The 23,855-nt window shown below is 48.1% G+C and overlaps 1 protein-coding gene across 4 annotated transcripts in view; it reads right to left on the reverse strand.

Annotated features, from left to right (window-relative positions):
- MFHAS1 (multifunctional ROCO family signaling regulator 1) overlaps positions 1 to 23,855 on the reverse strand; it is a 54,150-nt gene that overhangs the window by 23,507 nt on the left and 6,788 nt on the right. Inside the window, exon 3 of one of the 4 annotated variants that reach the window (XM_068106871.2) lies at positions 329 to 549. The exons of the other annotated variants lie outside the window; for them this stretch is intronic. Within the exon in view, the coding sequence (XP_067962972.2) occupies positions 467 to 549 (83 nt within the window). The 3' untranslated portion in view covers positions 329 to 466. Of the gene's footprint in view, positions 1 to 328; positions 550 to 23,855 lie in introns of those variants that run through there. 4 annotated transcript variants of the gene reach the window in all.

Below are 23,855 nucleotides of genomic sequence, written 5' to 3' on the forward strand. Positions count from 1 at the left end.
GTTTGGTTGTGTTTCAACACCCTTTTTGAAGATGATTAACGAGGTGCTCATAACAAAAAAACAACCCAAAAAAGCCTTACCAAAATGGCGATCCACCATCTTGGTTAGCCCACTGGCACATCGCTGGGTTCTTAAGCCACCATTTTGTTCCGGCCAATTCAAATGTGCCTTGCCTTGGAAACACGATCTAGTCTCATGCAATAACTAAATCATAAAATCGAAATGTAGATTTGGATTTGAGGATCGGATCCCGTTCACGAAACAAGTATCGAAATCTGGAGTGAAATCTGACAAAATTTAACACATTAGTAATTCTTATAACCATGTATATCTTTTACTCAACTTTCAGCAAGGGTGTCCTTCCTCCTACTCCACATTGTCAAAGCATTAAACTTAACCTTTTCTACTGTTCCAACGATTATATCAAGTGAAAAAAATATTAAAGAATGTAGCCAAAAGTTTAACTTTATTGATTAAAACGAAAATAATTAACCAGCAGGATCGACGGCAAGGCTTCCGCAGTCGCGCCTGTGTACTCCATGGGCAAACCTTTTCGTAAGGAAGGCAACATGAATCAAATTAAAATAGAATTAAAAGAACGTGTCCCTCATCCTGCTATGCTTATGATATACTGTATTTAATTTATTTCCTTCCTTTAAAAAGTAGAAAGTACACCGTTGGATGAACAAAGGCCTCTTTAAAGGTAAACCTTTGGTGCCTTCGTTTTGTCATGTTGATGAACTTGATGCGTGCTTGTGTTTTACTGCAACGGCACTTCGAACAGGCCGCGGTGCCTTGATCCACTCAAAAGCGCTCATATGGGAGGTGTGTGTGTGTGTGTTTTCTTTTTGTTTTTTTTCAATGGCGTATTATAGCGAGATTTGCTCCCGGCCCCAGATCCTGAATGGCCCAAAAATTGAGTGAATAAAACGCTTTTATGCAGTTTCGCTTTTTACAAACACAAATAGCTGCCTGGACATGGTCCAAACTTGAAAATCTGTTCTGTTCTTACTAAAATAGCATGACATGAGGGAGCGATCAAGGAAAACTGTGGAGTGAATCGTGTGAGTTAGTTGAGTGTGATTGGTGTAATGTTCCATATGTGTTAACAGTACAAAGAAGGCCATGACTGGTTCTGAGTGAGCGAACGGTGTAAGAAGAGCCATGAGTTATTCCGTGAGTCACAACAACACAACAACAGGCATTTTAAGGCCATTTTCCCTGTTAGAGCAGGGGTTGAGTGAATGGTGTAAGTTAGTTGTTCTGAGTGAGTAAACCGTGTAAGGAGAGGCCATGAGTTGCGTGTGAGTGAACAGTGTAAAGAAGGCCGTGAGATACTGCGTGTGAGTGAACAGTGTAAAGAAGGTCGTGAGATACTGTGTGTGAGTGAACAGTGTAAGGAGGGCCGTGAGATGTTCCGTGTGAGTGAACAGTGTAAGGAGGGCCATGAGTTGCGTGTGGGTGAACAGTATAAAGAAGCCTGCGAGACATTCTGTGTGGACGAACGTTGTAAGGAGGGCTGTTAGTTGTTCCGAGTGAGTGAACAGTGTAAGGAGGGCCATGAGTTGCATGTGAGTGAAGAGTGTAAGTGAGGGGAGGGGAGGCATGAAGTTCGTGTTTATATGTGCGCGGATAATCAATTACATGAGGAAAATAAAAAAAAGTATTTTATTACTATGGATCCTTCAACTCTAAATCTAAATAAGCCAGAGACGAGAGAAGTTTTTTTCCTCAACCTCACAACCTGTGCCTTGGGGGTGGCACTCATGTTGAGACCGGCCCGAAAATATTCTTTGCCCCCGGCCCTGGCAAGCCTTAATCCGGTGTGTGTGTCCTTGTGTGTGTGTCCTTGTGTCTGCCTGTGTGACATATCATTCCCTTTTCTAACTTCCCCCCCCCCCTCCTTTCTCTTTTTTCTCTCCACCCACCCCCCCCCGCCCACCCAATGCCGGGTACTTTTGCTAGTATATATATTTATTTATTTATTTTTCCATATTTTTTTTTTATGGTCGTTTGTCTCTGCACTTGGCCTTGTAATGCACACTAAAGTACACCGATGCCGACTGACGTAAACGTTGTTGTCTTGCAAGTTATTTATGACCAAGCTCCTCTGTGACCCTCAAATCAATGAAAATAAATAAATATTCGCGTATTCTGGTAATGTTTGTAGAAATTTGAGAACGTACCCGCAGTGCCCCGTTAAAGCCGAGGGGGCAGCACAGACAGTTTTAGGTCGAATCGCCACAAATGTTGGCCGAACCAAAGATCGTCTTGCCAAAGCGCCCGACTTCGGGCAGAGAAGACGATCACACAAAATGCTGAGCAAAGAACGAGAAGGAAATCTGAACTGGGATGCGAGCCAGGAGCAGCTCGGCCAAGCGGAAAGCATGTAAGCGCTGGAGTATCCTGTACATGTCACCAAACGCCCACAATGTACAATATTCACGACTGGCAATATTTACTTTTCAGTTAACTACAACCGGAAGGGAAATGGCAGCAGCAGCAGGAAAATAAGATGAACTGCAAAACTTGAGCTCCACCAATGCTGTCCCTTTATCCAGACGTCCATTTCCCAGTAGTGATCCTATTATCACCATATTAAATCTGGGAGAGGTGGGTGGCATTTTAATGCTGGAGTAATGGGCAAGATGGTGTAGGAAAGATGAAAGTAGGAAAGCAATCTCTCAATGTTGAGGAAACAGGGGAAGAACAGAATCTTTGAGATGGGCCTGCAATTACACTTCGTGAATCTCACTTTCAAATTGATCCACTTTTTGCTTTTCAGACTCTGCAGCTTTTTAAAGTTTTCTTCTTCTTCTTTAACTGTCACGAGCATACCCACTTGTGGAGTTTCAAATTGATCCACTTTTTGTTTTCCAGACTCTGCAACTTTTTAAAGTTTTCTTCTTCTTCTTTAACCGTCACGAGCATACCCACTTGTGGAGTTTCAAATTGATCCACTTTTTGTTTTTCAGACTCTGCAGCTTTTTTAAGTTTTCTTCTTCTTCTTTAACTGTCACTCGTATACCCACTTGTGGAGTTTCAAATTGATCTACCTTTTGTTTTTCAGACTCTGCAGCTTTTTAAAGTTTTCTTCTTCTTCTTTAACTGTCACTATTATACCCACTTTTGGAGTTGGCTGGGGAAGGCTCAACCCGAGTCTTTCACGAACCGGCTGGCTCGGCCTGACGTTCGACTAGCGTTAGGGCATGAATTTGAATTTGGCGATAGGTCACCCACTCTTTGTGAAGGACACAATGTGATGATCTTTAACGGCCACCAACAAATGCGCAGTTTAACGTCCATCGGAGGAATGGCACACGCATTAATGAATCATCCACGGTGCGAAGCACAAGGATGAGAGTTTATACCTGGGTCAGGATTCCGAACCGATAAGCTAAGGAGATGCTAAGACAGGCAAACACAGTAGTTGACCTGCTGTGACAAGAATGAGGATTTGGCCTGGCAGTCAGAGGTATGATGCAGAGTGCGTGGGTGTCTGCTGACGTCTGAGCTTACAACAGTGTGTCCACATGTCCAGATCTCTACTCACACCACTCCCCACTCCAGGCCCACCCTCATTCCTCCAGCCCTGGAATGCAACGTACGGGCAGCAAAGAAAAGAAGCAAAACAAGGAGAGATAATTGAGGAAATAGTTTACACACACACATACACTTCCCACTGCTCGGAGATATAATCGCTTGATGATCCCTGGGCGGTTTTAGCAAATGCTGAGAAATGTTCCTCCAAGAGCATTTCAAATCGATTTCTCTTTTTATAATGCACACAATAAATAAATAAATAAATGAATGTAAGTGCTCCATAACACACCATCTATGGATGAAGTCCAAGAAAAATAAGTTATGCAAGTCAAAGTTAGCTGCATCCTTGAAGGCACACGCACACACACACGATTATTATGACAATTTCCCACTCTGGTGGGTGGTCCACCTGCGACTGCTTTTGCTCAACCACAAGCCACACATGTGGTGTAACCTCGTTTACTTCCTCATCGTGGCAGTACAAAAGAGTGCGGCAGAAATAAACGAGGTGACACCACGTTTGCGGCTCGTTGTCGAGCTAAAGCAGTGGCAGGCGGACCACAGGAATCTTCCACAGGAACGAGCCAGCGGATGCTACAAAGAGCACGTGCCAAACGGGGACAAGCCGTCTGTTCCCAGAACCTTGCTGCGGTGTTGTTACCGAGGCCTGAACCTTGAAAGGTCCAATTGTCTTAGCATGGAATGTACAAAGGAGGGTGCCAAGTAATTGTCATGAAATTATCTCTTAAACTTCCCTTTTCTCTCGTTTACTCTCAATTGCATTTCTCTTTTTATGGTCTATTTTTGATTCTTCCTGGTGCTTTTGATGACTTATATTGGAACTATTCAAGTCAGCAATGGTACCGAATGACTTGTACAAGTGCATTTTTTTTTCTCATCAGGCTTCCAAGCCAGCATGGTGGTCACAAACACAACATTTGCGTATTAAATCATAAATAGTGACCAAATCATTGGTGATGTCACGCGTTTAAAATTGTCCATTTTTTTTAAATACGTTGCTACACTTAGTAACGTCGCGTGCCTGTTGTTGGCTAAGCAGTTACAGTTAGGGTGCCGGCTTGGGATCCTAGGATCCTGGGTTCAGCGGTTAGGGTGCCGGCTTGGGATCCTAGGATCCTGGGTTCAGCGGTTAGGGTGCCGGCTTGGGATCCTAGGATCCTGGGTTCAGCGGTTAGGGTGCCGGCTTGGGATCCTAGGATCCTGGATTCAGCGGTTAGGGCACCAGCTTGGGATCCTAGGATCCTGGATTCAGCGGTTAGGGCGTCGGCTTGGGATCCTAGGATCCTGGGTTCAGCGGTTAAGGCGCCGGCTTGGGATCCTAGGATCCTGGGTTCAGTGGTTAGGGCACCGGCTTGGGATCCTAGGATCCTGGGTTCAGCGGTTAGGGTGCCGGCTTGGGATACTAGGATCCTGGGTTCAGCGGTTAGGGCGCCGGCTTGGGATCCTAGGATCCTGGGTTCAGCGGTTACGGCGCTGGCTTGGGATCCTAGGATCCTGGGTTCAGCGGTTAGGGCGCTGGCTTGGGATCCTAGGATCCTGGGTTCAGCGGTTAGGGTTCCGCCTTGGGATCCTAGGATCCTGGGTTCAGCGGTTAGGGTTCCGCCTTGGGATCCTAGGATCCTGGGTTCAGCGGTTAGGGTTCCGCCTTGGGATCCTAGGATCCTGGGTTCAGCGGTTAGGGTGCCGGCTTGGGATCCTAGGATCCTGGGTTCAGCGGTTAGGGTGCCGGCTTGGGACCCTAGGATCCTGGGTTCAGCGGTTAAGGTGCCGGCTTGGGATCCTAGGATCCTGGGTTCGGCGGTTAGGGCGCCAGCTTGGGATCCTGGGTTCAGCGGTTAGGGCGCCGGCTTGGGATCCTAGGATCCTGGGTTCAGCGGTTAGGGTGCCGGCTTGGGATACTAGGATCCTGGGTTCAGCGGTTAGGGCGCCGGCTTGGGATCCTAGGATCCTGGGTTCAGCGGTTAGGGTGCAGGCTTGGGATCCTAGGATCCTGGGTTCAGCGGTTAGGGCGCCAGCTTGGGATCCTAGGATCCTGGGTTCAGCGGTTAGGGTTCCGCCTTGGGATCCTAGGATCCTGGGTTCAGCGGTTAGGGTTCCGCCTTGGGATCCTAGGATCCTGGGTTCAGTGGTTAGGGTTCCGCCTTGGGATCCTTGGATCCTGGGTTCAGCGGTTAGGGTGCCAGCTTGGGATCCTAGGATCCTGGGTTCAGCGGTTAGGGTTCCGCCTTGGGATCCTAGGATCCTGGGTTCAGTGGTTAGGGTTCCGCCTTGGGATCCTTGGATCCTGGGTTCAGCGGTTAGGGTGCCAGCTTGGGATCCTAGGATCCTGGGTTCAGCGGTTAGGGTGCCGCCTTGGGATCCGAGGATCATGGGTTCAGCGGTTAGGGTGCCGGCTTGGGATCCTAGGATCCTGGGTTCAGCGGTTAGGGTGCCGCCTTGGGATCCTAGGATCCTGGATTCAGCGGTTAGGGCGTCGGCTTGGGATCCTAGGATCCTGGGTTCAGCGGTTAAGGCGCCGGCTTGGGATCCTAGGATCCTGGGTTCAGTGGTTAGGGCACCGGCTTGGGATCCTAGGATCCTGGGTTCAGCGGTTAGGGTGCCGGCTTGGGATACTAGGATCCTGGGTTCAGCGGTTAGGGCGCCGGCTTGGGATCCTAGGATCCTGGGTTCAGCGGTTACGGCGCTGGCTTGGGATCCTAGGATCCTGGGTTCAGCGGTTAGGGCGCCGGCTTGGGATCCTAGGATCCTGGGTTCAGCGGTTAGGGTTCCGCCTTGGGATCCTAGGATCCTGGGTTCAGCGGTTAAGGCGCCGGCTTGGGATCCTAGGATCCTGGGTTCAGTGGTTAGGGCACCGGCTTGGGATCCTAGGATCCTGGGTTCAGCGGTTAGGGTGCCGGCTTGGGATCCTAGGATCCTGGGTTCAGCGGTTAGGGTGCCGGCTTGGGATCCTAGGATCCTGGGTTCAGCGGTTAGGGTGCCGGCTTGGGATCCTAGGATCCTGGGTTCAGCGGTTAGGGCACCAGCTTGGGATCCTAGGTTCCTGGATTCAGCGGTTAGGGCGTCGGCTTGGGATCCTAGGATCCTGGGTTCAGCGGTTAAGGCGCCGGCTTGGGATCCTAGGATCCTGGGTTCAGTGGTTAGGGCACCGGCTTGGGATCCTAGGATCCTGGGTTCAGCGGTTAGGGTGCCGGCTTGGGATACTAGGATCCTGGGTTCAGCGGTTAGGGCGCCGGCTTGGGATCCTAGGATCCTGGGTTCAGCGGTTACGGCGCTGGCTTGGGATCCTAGGATCCTGGGTTCAGCGGTTAGGGCGCTGGCTTGGGATCCTAGGATCCTGGGTTCAGCGGTTAGGGTTCCGCCTTGGGATCCTAGGATCCTGGGTTCAGCGGTTAGGGTTCCGCCTTGGGATCCTAGGATCCTGGGTTCAGCGGTTAGGGTTCCGCCTTGGGATCCTAGGATCCTGGGTTCAGTGGCTAGGGTTCCGCCTTGGGATCCTAGGATCCTGGGTTCAGCGGTTAGGGTGCCGGCTTGGGATCCTAGGATCCTGGGTTTAGCGGTTAGGGTGCCGGCTTGGGATCCTAGGATCCTGGGTTCAGCGGTTATGGCGCCGGCTTGGGATCCTAGGATCCTGGGTTCAGCGGTTAGGGTGCCGGCTTGGGATCCTAGGATCCTGGGTTCAGCGGTTAGGGTGCCGGCTTGGGACCCTAGGATCCTGGGTTCAGCGGTTAAGGTGCCGGCTTGGGATCCTAGGATCATGGGTTCGGCGGTTAGGGCGCCAGCTTGGGATCCTGGGTTCAGCGGTTAGGGCGCCGGCTTGGGATCCTAGGATCCTGGGTTCAGCGGTTAGGGTGCCGGCTTGGGATACTAGGATCCTGGGTTCAGCGGTTAGGGCGCCGGCTTGGGATCCTAGGATCCTGGGTTCAGCGGTTAGGGTGCAGGCTTGGGATCCTAGGATCCTGGGTTCAGCGGTTAGGGCGCCAGCTTGGGATCCTAGGATCCTGGGTTCAGCGGTTAGGGTTCCGCCTTGGGATCCTAGGATCCTGGGTTCAGCGGTTAGGGTTCCGCCTTGTGATCCTAGGATCCTGGGTTCAGTGGTTAGGGTTCCGCCTTGGGATCCTTGGATCCTGGGTTCAGCGGTTAGGGTGCCAGCTTGGGATCCTAGGATCCTGGGTTCAGCGGTTAGGGTTCCGCCTTGGGATCCTAGGATCCTGGGTTCAGTGGTTAGGGTTCCGCCTTGGGATCCTTGGATCCTGGGTTCAGCGGTTAGGGTGCCAGCTTGGGATCCTAGGATCCTGGGTTCAGCGGTTAGGGTGCCGCCTTGGGATCCGAGGATCATGGGTTCAGCGGTTAGGGTGCCGGCTTGGGATCCTAGGATCCTGGGTTCAGCGGTTAGGGTGCCGCCTTGGGATCCTAGGATCCTGGATTCAGCGGTTAGGGCGTCGGCTTGGGATCCTAGGATCCTGGGTTCAGCGGTTAAGGCGCCGGCTTGGGATCCTAGGATCCTGGGTTCAGTGGTTAGGGCACCGGCTTGGGATCCTAGGATCCTGGGTTCAGCGGTTAGGGTGCCGGCTTGGGATACTAGGATCCTGGGTTCAGCGGTTAGGGCGCCGGCTTGGGATCCTAGGATCCTGGGTTCAGCGGTTACGGCGCTGGCTTGGGATCCTAGGATCCTGGGTTCAGCGGTTAGGGCGCCGGCTTGGGATCCTAGGATCCTGGGTTCAGCGGTTAGGGTTCCGCCTTGGGATCCTAGGATCCTGGGTTCAGCGGTTAGGGTTCCGCCTTGGGATCCTAGGATCCTGGGTTCAGCGGTTAGGGTTCCGCCTTGGGATCCTAGGATCCTGGGTTCAGTGGTTAGGGTTCCGCCTTGGGATCCTAGGATCCTGGGTTCAGCGGTTAGGGTGCCGGCTTGGGATCCTAGGATCCTGGGTTGAGCGGTTAGGGTGCCGGCTTGGGATCCTCGGATCCTGGGTTCAGCGGTTATGGCGCCGCCTTGGGATCCTAGGATCCTGGGTTCAGCGGTTAGGGTGCCGGCTTGGGATCCTAGGATCCTGGGTTCAGCGGTTAGGGTTCCGCCTTGGGATCCTAGGATCCTGGGTTCAGTGGTTAGGGTTCCGCCTTGGGATCCTTGGATCCTGGGTTCAGCGGTTAGGGTGCCAGCTTGGGATCCTAGGATCCTGGGTTCAGCGGTTAGGGTTCCGCCTTGGGATCCTAGGATCCTGGGTTCAGCGGTTAGGGTGCCAGCTTGGGATCCTAGGATCCTGGGTTCAGCGGTTAGGGTGCCGCCTTGGGATCCGAGGATCATGGGTTCAGCGGTTAGGGTGCCGGCTTGGGATCCTAGGATCCTGGGTTCAGCGGTTAGGGTGCCGCCTTGGGATCCTAGGTTCAGCGGTTAGGGTGCCGGCTTGGGATTCTCGGATCCTGGGTTCAGCGGTTAGGGTGCCGGCTTGGGATCCTAGGATCCTGGGTTCAGCAGTTAGGGTGCCGGCTTGGGATCCTAGGATCCTGGGTTCAGCGGTTAGGGTGCCGGCTTGGGATCCTAGGATCCTGGGTTCAGCGGTTAGGGTGCCGGCTTGGGATCCTGGGTTCAGCGGTTAGGGTGCCAGCTTGGGATTCTAGGATCCTGGGTTCAGCGGTTAGGGTGCCGGCTTGGGATCCTAGAATCTTGGGTTCAGCAGTTAGGGTGCCGGCTTGGGATCCTAGGATCCTGGGTTCAGCAGTTAGGGTGCCGGCTTGGGAACCTAGGATCCTGGGTTCAGTGGTTAGGGTGCCAGCTTGGGATCCTCGGTTCAGCAGTTAGGGTGCCAGCTTGGGATCCTAGGATCCTGGGTTCAGCGGTTACGGCGCTGGCTTGGGATCCTAGGATCCTGGGTTCAGCGGTTAGGGCGCCGGCTTGGGATCCTAGGATCCTGGGTTCAGCGGTTAGGGTTCCTAGGATCCTGGGTTCAGCGGTTAGGGTTCCGCCTTGGGATCCTAGGATCCTGGGTTCAGCGGTTAGGGTTCCGCCTTGGGATCCTAAGATCCTGGGTTCAGTGGTTAGGGTTCCGCCTTGTGATCCTAGGATCCTGGGTTCAGCGGTTAGGGTGCCGGCTTGGGATCCTAGGATCCTGGGTTTAGCGGTTAGGGTGCCGGCTTGGGATCCTAGGATCCTGGGTTCAGCGGTTATGGCGCCGGCTTGGGATCCTAGGATCCTGGGTTCAGCGGTTAGGGTGCCGGCTTGGGATCCTAGGATCCTGGGTTCAGCGGTTAGGGTTCCGCCTTGGGATCCTAGGATCCTGGGTTCAGTGGTTAGGGTTCCGCCTTGGGATCCTAGGATCCTGGGTTCAGCGGTTAGGGCGCCAGCTTGGGATCCTGGGTTCAGCGGTTAGGGTGCCGGCTTGGGATCCTAGGATCCTGGGTTCAGCGGTTAAGGTGCCGGCTTGGGATCCTAGGATCCTGGGTTCGGCGGTTAGGGCGCCAGCTTGGGATCCTGGGTTCAGCGGTTAGGGCGCCGGCTTGGGATCCTAGGATCCTGGGTTCAGCGGTTAGGGTGCCCGCTTGGGATACTAGGATCCTGGGTTCAGCGGTTAGGGCGCCGGCTTGGGATCCTAGGATCCTGGGTTCAGCGGTTAGGGCGCCGGCTTGGGATCCTAGGATCCTGGGTTCAGCGGTTAGGGTTCCGCCTTGGGATCCTAGGATCCTGGGTTCAGCGGTTAGGGTGCCGGCTTGGGATTCTAGGATCCTGGGTTCAGTGGTTAGGGTGCCAGCTTGGGATCCTCGGTTCAGCGGTTAGGGTGCCAGCTTGGGATTCTAGGATCCTGGGTTCAGCGGTTAGGGTGCCGGCTTGGGATCCTGGGTTCAGCGGTTAGGGTGCCGGCTTGGGATTCTAGGATCCTGGGTTCAGTGGTTAGGGTGCCGACTTGGGATCCTGGGTTCAGCGGTTAGGGTGCCAGCTTGGGATTCTAGGATCCTGGGTTCACCGGTTAGGGTGCCGGCTTGGGATCCTCGGATCTTGGGTTCAGCAGTTAGGGTGCCAGCTTGGGATCCTAGGATCCTGGGTTCAGCGGTTAGGGTGCCAGCTTGGGATCCTAGGATCCTGGGTTCAGCGGTTAGGGTGCCAGCTTGGGATCCTCGGTTCAGCGATTAGGGTGCCAGCTTGGGGTCCTAGGATCCTGGGTTCGAATCCCGGTCGATTGCTGAATTAACGCCAGGTGGGTTGACTCAGCCTGTCATCCTTCTGAGATCGGCAAATTGAGTACCAGTTCACTGGTAATTCCCTGTGTGTTGCAAGAGGCGACTAACAGGGTTGGCAGCAGGAAGGGCATCCGGCCATAAAACATCGATTTCAAAAAAAGGGGACCACGGTGCCCGAAAAAGGCCAACCCCTGCTCTGCGGGGAAAAATTGCCTCTGAAGGTGGTTCACTTAGTAATATCGCAAAGAGCATGTCGGAATCTGTCCCGTTTTGGAAAGCAAGATGCCAGTACTGGAACTGCAAGCCAGGATTGGAATGAAATCCTCACATGTGCACATTGCAGGCGAGCCATGCTGTCATGTTAGGTCTCGTCCGACGCAGACATCCCCATGGGCTAATTGGCGGTTAATGGCTCGATGTTGGAAAGTGCTTACTGCTCGTTCAAGCAACATTCAGGAACCGATGCGTAAGAGGCTCCGGTTGCTTTCAGCTGGTCGAGATACACACTCGGCATTGCTCGCGATCTCTTACACCAACTTGCAAAGAGGCCTTTCGCTAGCTCAGCACAAAAATACAACAATGGGCACACAACTGCAAGGACACACCGTGTGAGTATGCTGCCAGAAAAGGGGTGTGTGCACACAGCCAGCGAAGACTATGCAACTTGTTTTTTTCTCTCCCTTTTTTAACATTGGAAGCAGGTGACCTGGCGATGCCACCTCACTCGTGATTCTGAAAAGGTTGCCAAGCATGGCAACTTAATTGTGAAATGTTGATAGATCAGCTTTTATTGGCCAAGCAGGGGAAGTACCATCACTCACCCAATAAAAACCTTCAAAGGCCTCGTCATTTTCAGTCACCTGGTGTGAGGTGGTGGGAATTTCCCCTCATCCCTTTATGGACACCATGTACATAAACAAGGTAACCTTCAAACTCAATGCCTTCGTGTACGCAATGCTATTCGAGTAATGTAAGCAGACGGGTTTGGTGAAAAACACAATTTGGATGTGCCGGTGCTTTGCCAATCGAGATGCCGTTATGGCAAAGGCATTCGCTCGGCTGCCAATCGTATCTCAAAACGAGAAGGGCACTCGGTAGAGCGCACACCTCCGCCAGACTAAACAGTTTACATTTTGTATCCCACCGATAGGCCGGATCTGGATCCGAACCTGAACCAAAATCGAATCAACTTGTTCTCGTCACCAAACCAACTGATCCACTAAGTGTTGTCATAACTAGTCAACAACTTTTTGAGATATCATGCTGTATATCGTTTTGGCCACACCTCTCAATGGTGAGGAATCACTTGAAAAATAATTAAATAATTATTGGATTCGGATCTTCAATTAGTCCGTATTCGAATCAATCAGTCCGGGTCCCTCACCCAACCTGTCCACCAAGTTTTGTCCGAATCCATCCATAATTTTTTGAAATTATCTGTCTGTGAGTAAGCCGACGGGAGTAAAAACATACCATCTGTTCACTTTTGGTGATTGAGGTAATGCCATACCACGATGATGAAACAAACGAGGTGGTACAAGAGAATGTAAATTACAATTGCCAAATTTAGAACCTCAATGATGTGATCGAGCTGTTACCAAAGCAGAGGTAATGCACGTAGGAAAAAGGTGTAAACAAGGTGCATGCACAGGTACTGTCAAAATGAAGTGTAAAATAAACCAATTAATCCTCTCTTTAAAAAATAATATATATATATATACAGTATATATATTAGGGTGGCCCTTATTTTTGAAAGTTTGAAATATTAAGCTCTCGCCCTCTACAACTGGTCCATTTGCCCTAAAAACAAAGCAGGCCAAATGTCCGCTAAACTCCTAAATATGTAGAGGTGGTCCAGCACCCTTGAACATTTCCCCCTGTAGGCCATGTGATTGAGGTCACGTAACACTAAAAACACATATCACAGATAATACAGTATGTATCACAGAAATAAATAAACACCGTTTGATAAAACATGCTCATGAATAATTATCACATCTATGGACTAGAAATATAAAATATATATAAAATCTTGATTCTTGAAGGTGCCTGGACTACCTCTAAATATAATCAGACGTGTATGAAATTTTGACTGCAGTGTTTCTATCCCAAATGGATCACATTTAGGCCATGAGAACATTCAAATTAACATTTTAAAATTTTCACCCCGTTTAAGGGCCACCCTAATATTCCACAAAACAAACTACTGACACTGGGCTAAATGATAGTGAAGCCTTTCGCTGGAAATATTGGGATTTAGCAAAATCCCTCAGTGCTTGAAGAGAATGACGTCATAGGGAGATGATGCAAGCAAGGTTAGTTGAAGAAAGAGAAACATCAGGTTTGGTGGATCTGGAACAAGCAGGCAGCTTGTAGTCAAGAAGAGGCCAAAACTTACTCAAACATTACGATCTTCCATGGAAACAAAAAGCAAACTTAGCTTGTAACATTTGTGGCGTATAGTGCAAGCGGCATTCTTCTCCTCTTGCTCTTGGCCAGGTCCAATGACACCGAGCTCCTGCCCTGCCTTGACCACGATACTCCTCAACTATTGCTCTCCACTCTACAACCACCCCCACACCTTACTGATATCCCTCTTCACACAATCCTCACATCCCAATGGTGGTCTACTTCTTTTCCTCCTACCTTGCTCCCTCAATCCATCCACTCTCTTTGCCATTCTCTCTTCCCCCGCCTGCACCAAGTGTCCATCCCATCTCAGCTGGAATTTCACCAAACTCCTCCCTCAATTCATCAATTCTCCTTCTATCCACCCTCTTCACTCCCACAATCATCCTCACCCAGTTGTTCTCACAAACCCGCAGCCTCTGTTGTTACCTCCCTGTCAGTGCCACCGCCTCCATACTGTCAAGATAGGCCGGCATTACACACGATATCAGAACCTTTTCTTTCAATCTCCTTGAAATTTTCTGTCTGCCATTACACCCTCATCCACACATTCGCACCCACCTGAATCGTTCTCCGAACCTCTGCCTTTGACTTGCCATCCCCGGTCACTGTTACCCCCAGATACTCGGACCTATTTCCCTGTCTGATCTCCTCTCCCCCCTTATCCTGATGTTCATTTCTTTTCTTTGCTCCCCAACTCACATCATCTCAGTGTTCTCCATACTCATCTTTAGCCCATGCTTCCCAAATGACTTCTTCCACTCCCCCAGTACTCACTGCATCTCCCCCTTTCTCAACCAAAACAGCCAGATTTTTCTCATACAATATCCTCCCCATAATACCTCTCATGTTTACCTTCCGACTTACCAGCTCCATCACCATGATCCACAGGAGTGGGCTGAGAGAGCTTCGTTGCCTCAAACCGATGTTCACATTGAACTCCTCCGACATCCCAGAACCAACCAAAAGTCTTCCCTTCATTCCCTTGTACATCCCTTCGACCAACCTAACTTCTGCTTCCAGCACTCCCATCTATCTCAGTGTTGTCATCACCATCTCTCTCAGGACAGTGTCGTAGACCTTCTCCAGGTTCACAAATCCCAATGCCATTGCACCTTGCATATCCCACCTCTTCTCCACCCGCTACTTCAGCGTGACCATCCCATCTGTCATTCCCCTACCCTTTGTAAACCCCTGCTGCTCTTCTCAGATCTCCTTCTCCACACTCTTCTATATCCTGCTGCCTAGAGCCCTCTCCAGCACCTTCATGACACGACTAAGGAGTGTAATGCTCCTGTACTTCCCCGTATCTTGAACATACACCTTTCCTTCCAAAACGGCACAATTAATCCTGTCCTCCACTCGTTCGGAATTGAACACTCTCATACATTCATTCAACAACCTCTTTGTCCAACTGACTCTGACTTCTCCCATCACAATTATCATATCTGTACACACCTCATCAATGCCTGGCACTCTTCCCTTCATACTCTTCAATGCTGTCCGTGCCTCCTCCTCCGTGATCTCCACCAACTCCACATAACACGGCAGTTCCAGCTCGCCATTACTTCCTTCTCCATTCAACAGCTCTTTGAAATATCCTTCCCACACCTTCAATACTGCACCTCTCTCTGTAGGGTTTTTGGCATCCAATATCAAAATAAATAAATAGAATCCACGTGATTTAAAGGAATTTCAGTTTTACCTTTTTTGGTTTCATTGCATCCCTCATATTTCAGATAGACGGGCAACAAGCACTTCCCTCTCTGAAGATCTCCATGGAATGACAAGCTGGTCAAACACTTAGAATATTGTTATGTCGGGTGGGCTAGCAATATGTAGAGCCAGATAGATCTGTGTAGGTAACGTGCTTCGTCTGTCACGGTAAGGAATCTACCTTGTAATAAGTTTCATGTGTAGGCGTTTTGTCGGTTAAGAGTATACCCGTGAGCATACCAGGATGTTCGAGTGATAAGTAGCATAGGGATTAAAGAATAAAGCCCCTGTATGTCACACCTGGTAGCTAAACCTTTGTCCCTTATGGCAATGCACACCTGTAGACACTTAGTTAGGATCTCCTTAGTGCAACATTAAATGACTCCCTTCCCTGACAGTGACTTTGAAAGACGAACAGGCAAGGAAACCAGGCCGGGGCACCGCCGATGATGGCCGCCGCCAATTACACCTCCGACAGGCCTAACCACATCGAGTGCCACGCGCTATCACCAGCTGCACCTACGAGCTATCACCACGCTACACGCTACATGCTATCACCACGCTACAGTCCTGTGATTGGTCGGCGCGCTGGGCGCGAGCGAACCTCCAGCCAACGAGTGCGAGAGGCATGAAGCTGGAAGGTTCGGTGGAAGTCACTGGTTGGTAGCGCGCCAAGGCTGACGTCACCGAAAAGGTTATTTAAGGGAGCGCCGAACGCCATTTTCTCTCTTCTTCGTTTTGCGCAGCCCGAGTTGAGTTGAGTCATAGCCTGAGTGGAGTTCGCTTGCTTCTTGCACGTTTGCTTCGGGAGAGCTGACTGGGACGTGGCAGGCCGATCATGTGTGAAGATCGACCTCGCTTGGAGCCGCTAGCCTGCGTTGGACGCGGGGTGCTTTTCCTGTTGTGGGACCTCGTGGGTGCTTTGGAATTTGGAGCAAGGCCTGGTGGCGCGCGAGCACGAGCGGAGCTTGGAGCCACGTGGTGGACGATACCAAGACAAGACGAGGGAAAGATAAGGCCAATCCCCATTACATTTTACACAACGTGTGCTTTTCCTTTCATTCATATTCCTGTGTCTCGTTTCTGATATCTGTGTGTGGGGACGTCCCGATTTAGGACATTTTATTACCGGCGTGTGCTTTTTCCTGTCCTTGCCTTTTTACTTTAATAAACCCTTGTATTATTTTCCATCCCCTGTTAAACCTGTGCCCGCTTGAGTTAATTGCCTCTACAGGATCAGAGTGTCCGCAGTTAAGCGCTTGCACAGCTTCCATTTTCCTCCTTCCTCCCGCGCGAGATATAGCCGAATCCGTGTTTGGTTATCACCTCCATTAAATCTGTTTCGGTCCATCCGTGACCTTCTGGTGTTAACCGGAGTTGCACGACATTATGTTTTTCAATCCTGATAACTCTCACACTATCCCTCTCCGAAAGGACCGTCTGGTGAACTCTCCAATCTACTTCATTCACAATCTTCTTCAGGAAGTTCAGTCATTCAAATTCCTGGATCTCACTATCAGCCATGATCTTTCTTGGGCAAACCACATTTCCAAGCTGGCCTCCAAAGCCAGTCGCCGACTGGGCATCCTCTGTCGTACAACGTCCTTCCTTTGCACACCTGAACTCCTATCCACCTACAAGGCCTTCATCCGCAGCTTGACCCTGATCAGTAATACTGATCCCCCATCTTGGCTGGAGCACTTGCCTCACATATTGCTATGCTCGACGACATGGAAATGGTTTCTGCAGGGCACATGTGGTCCACCGTCAAACTCTTCTAGCAAAACTAACAAAATCCAGTCATTGCTCACCTCCACTCATTTGTTCCTCTTTTTTCCCCCACCTGCGAAACCACCTTCCACATCCGCTTCAATCTCATGCTTCCCTCCAAGTCTTCAAGACAGCTGTTCACCACCATCTCACATCACCCCAATCCAAAACCATCATTTTATCTTTCCCCATTAACCAACACCAAGTCACCCCTTTCCAAGTTTTTCTTCGAACCCTATCCATCTTGTCCTCCCCATGTTTCCAACCGCACCCCTCATTCCTTATTTGTCAATGTCTCCCACTATTTTGTCCCTCGGCCCAGCTGTTGGTGCGTTTCCCCTCCCTTTCTACTGTTCGTTTGGTTCTGTTACGTCCTTATCCGTTCTGTGGTCTAGCTCCTCCACGATCAAGTGTTTGCCGAGAAAAGAATACAGTCACGTGAAAAAGTAAGTACACCCCATGTAAAGTTTTGACTTTTTCAACATATTTCAACATACAGCTATTTGATCTTCATTTCAACAATATTGATAGATAAAGGTGATATAATATAACAAATATCATGAAACATTTACCTTTTTGTAGTCCATTGTATAATTTAAATAAACATAAATGCAAATTTTGCATGTGGAAAAAGTAAGTACACCCCTACATTTATCACTACTTCAAATACCTAAAATTAGAATCAGGTGCACCAGCTCAGGTGTAAATGATTAGAACATCGTTAGAGAGGATCTTGGAGGAACCTGTCTTATTTAAACCTCAGACATTTCGTTTGGTTTTCCCTTTGTTGTTGAAGTGTGCGGCGTCACAATGCCTCGATCAAAAGAGCTCTCTGTGGCCTTCAGAAAGAAGGTTATAGATGCCTACGAGTCTGGGAAGGGATTTAAAAAGATCTCCAAACAATTTGAAATCAATCATTCGACTGTCCGGAAGATCATCGACAAGTGGAGAAGATTCCAAACAACTGCCAACTTGTTCAGGCCAGGCCGCCCCAACAAGTTCAGCCCGAGAGCAGACCGCAAGATGCTGAAAGAAGTCTCTAAGAACCCCAGAATGTCATCACGGGACCTACAGGTAGCTCTTGCCACTGTTGATGTCAAAGTGCACGAGTCTACCATTAGAAAGAGGCTGCACAAATTTGATCTACATGGGAGGTGTGCCAGGAGGAAACCTTTGCTGTCCAGAAAGAACATCAGGGCAAGACTAAAGTTTTCCAATGAACACCGAGGCAAAGACCAGCACTTCTGGAACAATGTGCTCTGGACAGATGAGTCAAAGGTAGAGCTATTTGGCCACAGTACCAGAAGACATGTTTGGCGAAAACCAAAGACAGCATTTGACCACAAGAACCTGATACCAACTGCAAAGCATGGTGGTGGAAATATTATGGTTTGGGGCAGCTTTGCTGCATCAGGGCCTGGGCAGCTCACCATCATAGAATCCACTATGAATTCTTCATTGTACCAGAGGGTGCTTGAGGATAATGTGAGGCCATCTGTCAGAAAGTTGAAGCTCAACCAAAGGTGGACCTTGCAACATGACAATGACCCCTAAACATACCAGTAAATCCACCAAGGAATGGCTGAAAAGAAAGAAATGGAGGGTTCTGGAATGGCCAAGTCAAAGCCCGGATCTAAATCCCATCGAGATGTTGTGGGGGGATTTGAAACGAGCTGTGCATGCAAGAAACCCCTCAAACATCACACAGCTGAAAGAATTCTGCATGGAGGAGTGGGCAAAAATTTCTCCCAGTCAGTGTCAGAGATTGGTAGACAGTTGTAAGAAATGCCTACTTGAGGTTGTTTCTGCCAAAGGGGGCAATACCACCTATTAGAGCCAAGGGTGTACTTACTTTTTCCACATGCGAAATTTGCATTTATGTTTATTTTAATTATACAATGGACGACAAATGTAAATGTTTCATGATATTTGTTATATTATATCACCTTTATCTATCAATATTGTTGAAATGAAAATCAAATAGCTGTATGTTGAAATATGTTGAAAAAGTCAAAACTTTACATGGGGTGTACTTACTTTTTCACGTGACTGTACATAGTTGGCATCTTTAGTCTTCCGATCTGAACTGATCGCTGCTGATGCTCAGAACCCAGGTTCAGGTTCAGGTTCAGGATTCAAATCCCAGGTTGTCTTCTCCCTCCTGATCGAGACACTACTACTTCATATCATAGTGTTTGTAGGTACAGTACTGTAATTCCACGTGAACCAGCTTCTTAACCTGCTCTGTTCTTGAGCACCTAAATATTTTTTACAAGTATTATTTATACAGGCCTATGTTTAGATACATGGTGTTAAAATTAGAGTGATATGAACCATTCTTTCAGCATGTGTACCGACACATTTACACAACGTTAACGGACACAAAAATCCCAACCGAACGTGTCCACAAGACGCACGTACCTATATCCAATGTGTCACAATGAAACCAATAAACGGACCTCGCAATTGACCGATTTCATCATCTGGGCTCCATTAATCGAGGAGGTTTGGACTCTAAGCTCAGACCGTTAACAATGTCCAAAGGTCGCTCAATCTGCCAGTGAAGTGTAACTTTATAAGCATTCCATGCTCGTTTGTCACACATTTACACCTGTATTTTTTAATTCTAGCTTGCATTACATCATTGACAGACACGTCTAACTGGCTTCGACACAACAGGGCGTTACTCCAGTACGCTAGTTGCCCTGTTAACAAATATTACCCAAGATACCACTGGAAACTACAAGTTGTTTGTTCAAATTAAGATAAAATTGATCGACAATGTAACATTATTTACTTTGCAGTATGATGTGAGACAGTTAAATTCCCACATTAGTTTGTAAAACTGACCTGCTCTAAATGAATTATAATAATATTATTATAAAATTTTAAAATATATTATTCAATATTTAAATAAAATAATCTTACTACAATTCACCAAATGTCCGTCCGTCCGTTCCCAGGTACCGCAAAAACGGCTTAACCGATCGCAACGATATTTTGGGTGGGTATTCCTGGGATCCCTGGGAGTAAAATAGGCTATATTGTTTTTCTAATTTTTCCAAGTTTTTCAATTTTCCAGTTTTTCCAAACACGATGGAATAATATTTACCGATATGAACAGTGATGTGGCTTTTGTTGAAATTCTACAAATACTGTTTTATTCCACGTACCAGGAGAGAGTAGATCGACTCCTGACGAACTCTTCCTATATAAACGTGCGGCTCCGAAGTAACACGGCAGCGTGTGCAAAGCGACTGAGAAACAGGTGTAGTGGCCGCTTCCGTGTTACAGATTCGGCGTGCACTCTTCACACATAAACGTGCGACTGAGAAAGACGTGCAGCGGCCGCATCCGTTTTGCAGAATTCAATCTTTTTTCAAAATGGGCGCCATGTACTGTTTAGATTTTGATGATTTGCGTGTGATATAATTCAACGGATGTTTATATAAATTGTTTCAAATGAAAAAAGCCTTCAAATTCTGATATTTTGCCTTTTCATTTGGGCCTCCCAATTGAAGCCCCGCCCATAGGGCGGGTACCGTTGCTAGTTATAATAATATTATAATTATAAAAATTTAAAATATATTATTAAATATTTAAATAAAATAATAAATAAAATATATTAAATATATTAAAATATTTTAATATAATTATATTAAAATATAAGTTAAAATAATTCACTCTCAAGCTCTGTATTTAATACTGCACATCAAACAGTCATGTATTATAATAATAATTAATTGGAGACGTATACTCTTTACAGAGCTCCAGCGTGTGTTATATGACTTATGACTAAGCGGGACACACTTCCAGGCTAGAACCAATCTAGGACAGAACGAAACAACACGCAGACGTGGGATACTCAACTGATGGTGGCACAAATTTGTAATTTGGTCAGGGTGCCGGAGACAGCTCACCTACTCTTTGTGAAGGACACCATGGGATATTTAACATCCAACAACCAATGCCGGCTGATGGGACGCCAAGTTTAACATGAGGCACAGGCTGGACGGCTCAAAGTGTACATACTGATACCTCAAGACAATCCCGCCAGCCAAATATTTAATAATACAAAAACACAAATACACAATGAATATGCATCAAATTGTGCATCATTTAAACAGCGAGTGATCTTTAGAGCTCCTTTCCAACCCAACCTGTTGCAATAGATTTTCAATGAGAAAGGTGCTCTCCATTTGCACGTACGGCAAATTTTTAACCAATTATCAGATAGACCAAATAAAAATTTGGGATTTCCATTTATAAACATGGTACAGATCATGTGTACACTGTACACAATAATTTTTGTTTGCTGTTGCTTCTTAACAGTCCTCAGAAAGTCACAAAAGCACCTCCATGAATAAAAACAAAAACAAAAATGCCTTTTCACCCCTCAGCCCAATGGGCTAAGGGGTATTGTCTCACGGGCGTCGTCCGGGCGTCCGTCAACTTTTGGTTTCCGTCAATTTCAAGGAGAACGGCTTGTCCGATTAAATCCATGTTTGCAGTGTGTGTTGGGGTTGGGTAGAAGAAGGTTCCTTTTGAAAATGGGCGCGTCGCGATTGAGTAGAGGAAGGTTCATGGGCACGCTGCGATTTTCAATATGGCCGCCACGGCAGCCATCTTGAAATTGGTTTCTGTCAATTTCAAGCAGAACGGCTTGTCCGATTAAATCCATTTTTGCAGTGTGTGTTGGGGTTGAGTCGAGGAAGGTGCCTTTCGAAAATGGGCGCGCTGCGATTTTCAATATGGCCGCCACGGCAGCCATCTTGAAATTGGTTTCCGTCAATTTCGAGCAGAACGACTTGTCCGATTAAATCCATTTTTGCAGTGTGTGTTGGGGTTGAGTAGAGGAAGGTTCATTGGCGTGAAATGGGTTAATGGGTTCATGGGCAAAAATTTCTTCACTGCAAAATCCTACTCGGTATACAACTTCGCTTCAAATACAAATTATCATCAATGCTTCCTTTCACCATGCTTGGGCTGAGGGGTTACGCCCGCTTTGCGGTGCTATTTATTAAACACTAGGCTGATGGGAATTGACATGACGGGAAGGCCAAAAGCAATGATAGCTGAAAAACATCCCAAAATGCAACGTCTGTCCGTGTCCGATTTGTACCATAATATCGGACTTTTGACATAACATAATAATAACTTGACAAAAACAACAAAAACTAGAATGGCACCGGAGGTAGCATACATCCGCCAGGCTGCACAGGTTTTTTTTTGTTGTTTGTTTTTTTGTATACAGAATCGAGGCTCGTGAAAGAGCTAACATCTATCACAAGAAAAATGAAAAAATCAAACATACAAACAAAATATATAAAAGAGGGAGCAGTAGACAAGATGGGGAGAGAAGGGGAAGCACACAAACACAACATTTGCGAGCAGGGACATCAGGAGATGTGCGGGAGGGGGAGGGCTTTGGGGGAGGAGGCGTGGGAAGGGGAAGAGGGGGTGGGAGAAGTATAAAACACAAGGTCACCAAGGACTTCCAGGAAAGAAGTTGGTATTTCAAAAAAGTGGATTTGGTGTGAAATTAGCAGGGGTAGAAAAGATCAAGGTTTTGGATGGGGGAAGATAAGAGATGGTGGTGAACAGCTGTTTTAAAGACCTGGAGGGAGGAGTGGGAGTGAAGAGAGTGAGGGAGTTTGTTCCAAAGGTGGGAGAAAAGAGGAATGAAGGAGTGAAGGTGAGCAGAGAGTCTTGATTTTGGCAGTTTAACCATAAGAGGGTTGCAGGCAGATCTTGTGCGACCTGTAGGAATATTTGGCGGACAGAGCCCAGAGAGAGCTGGGGGAGCAAGGCCGGAGAGGAGTCGGTAGAAGACGGAAAGACCACCAACCTGCCTGCGGTGAGTAAGTGAAAGGCCCTCGGAGATAGCGGTATCGCGGGAGATTCCGATGATTCTGAACGCTTTGGTTTCAACAGCGTGAAGACGAGCTAGGTGTGAGGCAGGTTATGTTTTGTATCCCACTGATAGGCCGGATCTGTATTCGGACCTGAACCAAAATCAGAACGGCTCGTTCTTGTCACTTAACCAACTCATCCACAACTTTTTGAAATGCTATATATCGTTTTTGTCCCCATCTCTCAACGGTGACCTTTTGACTCCACTCCAATGATGGGCGGGGCCAAAAATTTATACTGTGTTGATCATAATGTGTTGATCATAACTACCAAGTTTGGTGGATTTCTGCCCAAACATTTAGAAGGAGCTAGCATGACGGACAGACAGATTGAGCCGATTACAATATCTCCCCGTTTTTTCAAAAGGTATGGGGATAATAAAGATGTAATAGTTTTTGGAAGAGAATCGAAAGGAGACAAACCAAAGTTTCTAACTTGAGACGGTAATGGTCAGATCACTTTGTGATAGATGAAACCCTCTCCAGTTTAAAGATGGACAGCACAAATGAATGCTGCATAAGCAGTTCTGAGGCACGAACCTTTTGCCAGGTCAAACTTGATGACGTGTGGCAATGCAGGTTCCCATGGCATACGTACAACGTCAACAGAAAATTCCTTCCACAATAATATAAGCTCACCATAATTACGAAATAAAATGCATGTGATGGCAAATGCTCAAAATGTTTCCGAGGTTTTTCAGTGCATGGGAGTGGAGGAGGTCGGGCTCGTAGCTCTACCAAAGTGAATAATAGCAGTGAACAAAACTAGACTTCGGACAAGATAAGTTATATCCGCTTGTATGGAAAATGTGCTATTTAGCAACTAATGTGATCTTGGAAAACTTCCCAGAATTTCTGCTCAGGACGGCCATGTAGAGTCCACGATTGCCTATGAAATATGCAGCATCACCTACAAGTGTTTGTACGGCTAATATTGACTAATGAATACATGTGTGACATCACAAACGAGCTTCATCCAATCATGGAGTCGACATGGCCGCCTCCAAAGAAATTAATGTACTGGGAAATAAATGACTGCAGTTTCACTTGCTGCCTCATCGTGCATTTATTTAAATCAGGATGTAAGGCTCAGGTAGGAGCTGTAACACAAATCAGGTACACGTATGCAGACAAGTACATGAAACAACACCAGACTACTTCAGAAAAACACTCGTTGAGCTTGGGGAAAGTGACACAACTTCCCGGAGCACTCTCGGTAGAGACGACCTCATATTTATGTCGCTTGGCTTTCCACACTCGGCAGGGCAATTGAGGAGAGATTTTTGGCTCCTCGTGCATGACAACCTATGCAGG

The sequence above is a fragment of the Myxine glutinosa genome, chromosome 2, assembly GCF_964187855.1.
Source record: "Myxine glutinosa chromosome 2, kmMyxGlut1.1, whole genome shotgun sequence".
In the NCBI taxonomy this organism is placed as follows: Eukaryota; Metazoa; Chordata; class Myxini; order Myxiniformes; family Myxinidae; genus Myxine; species Myxine glutinosa.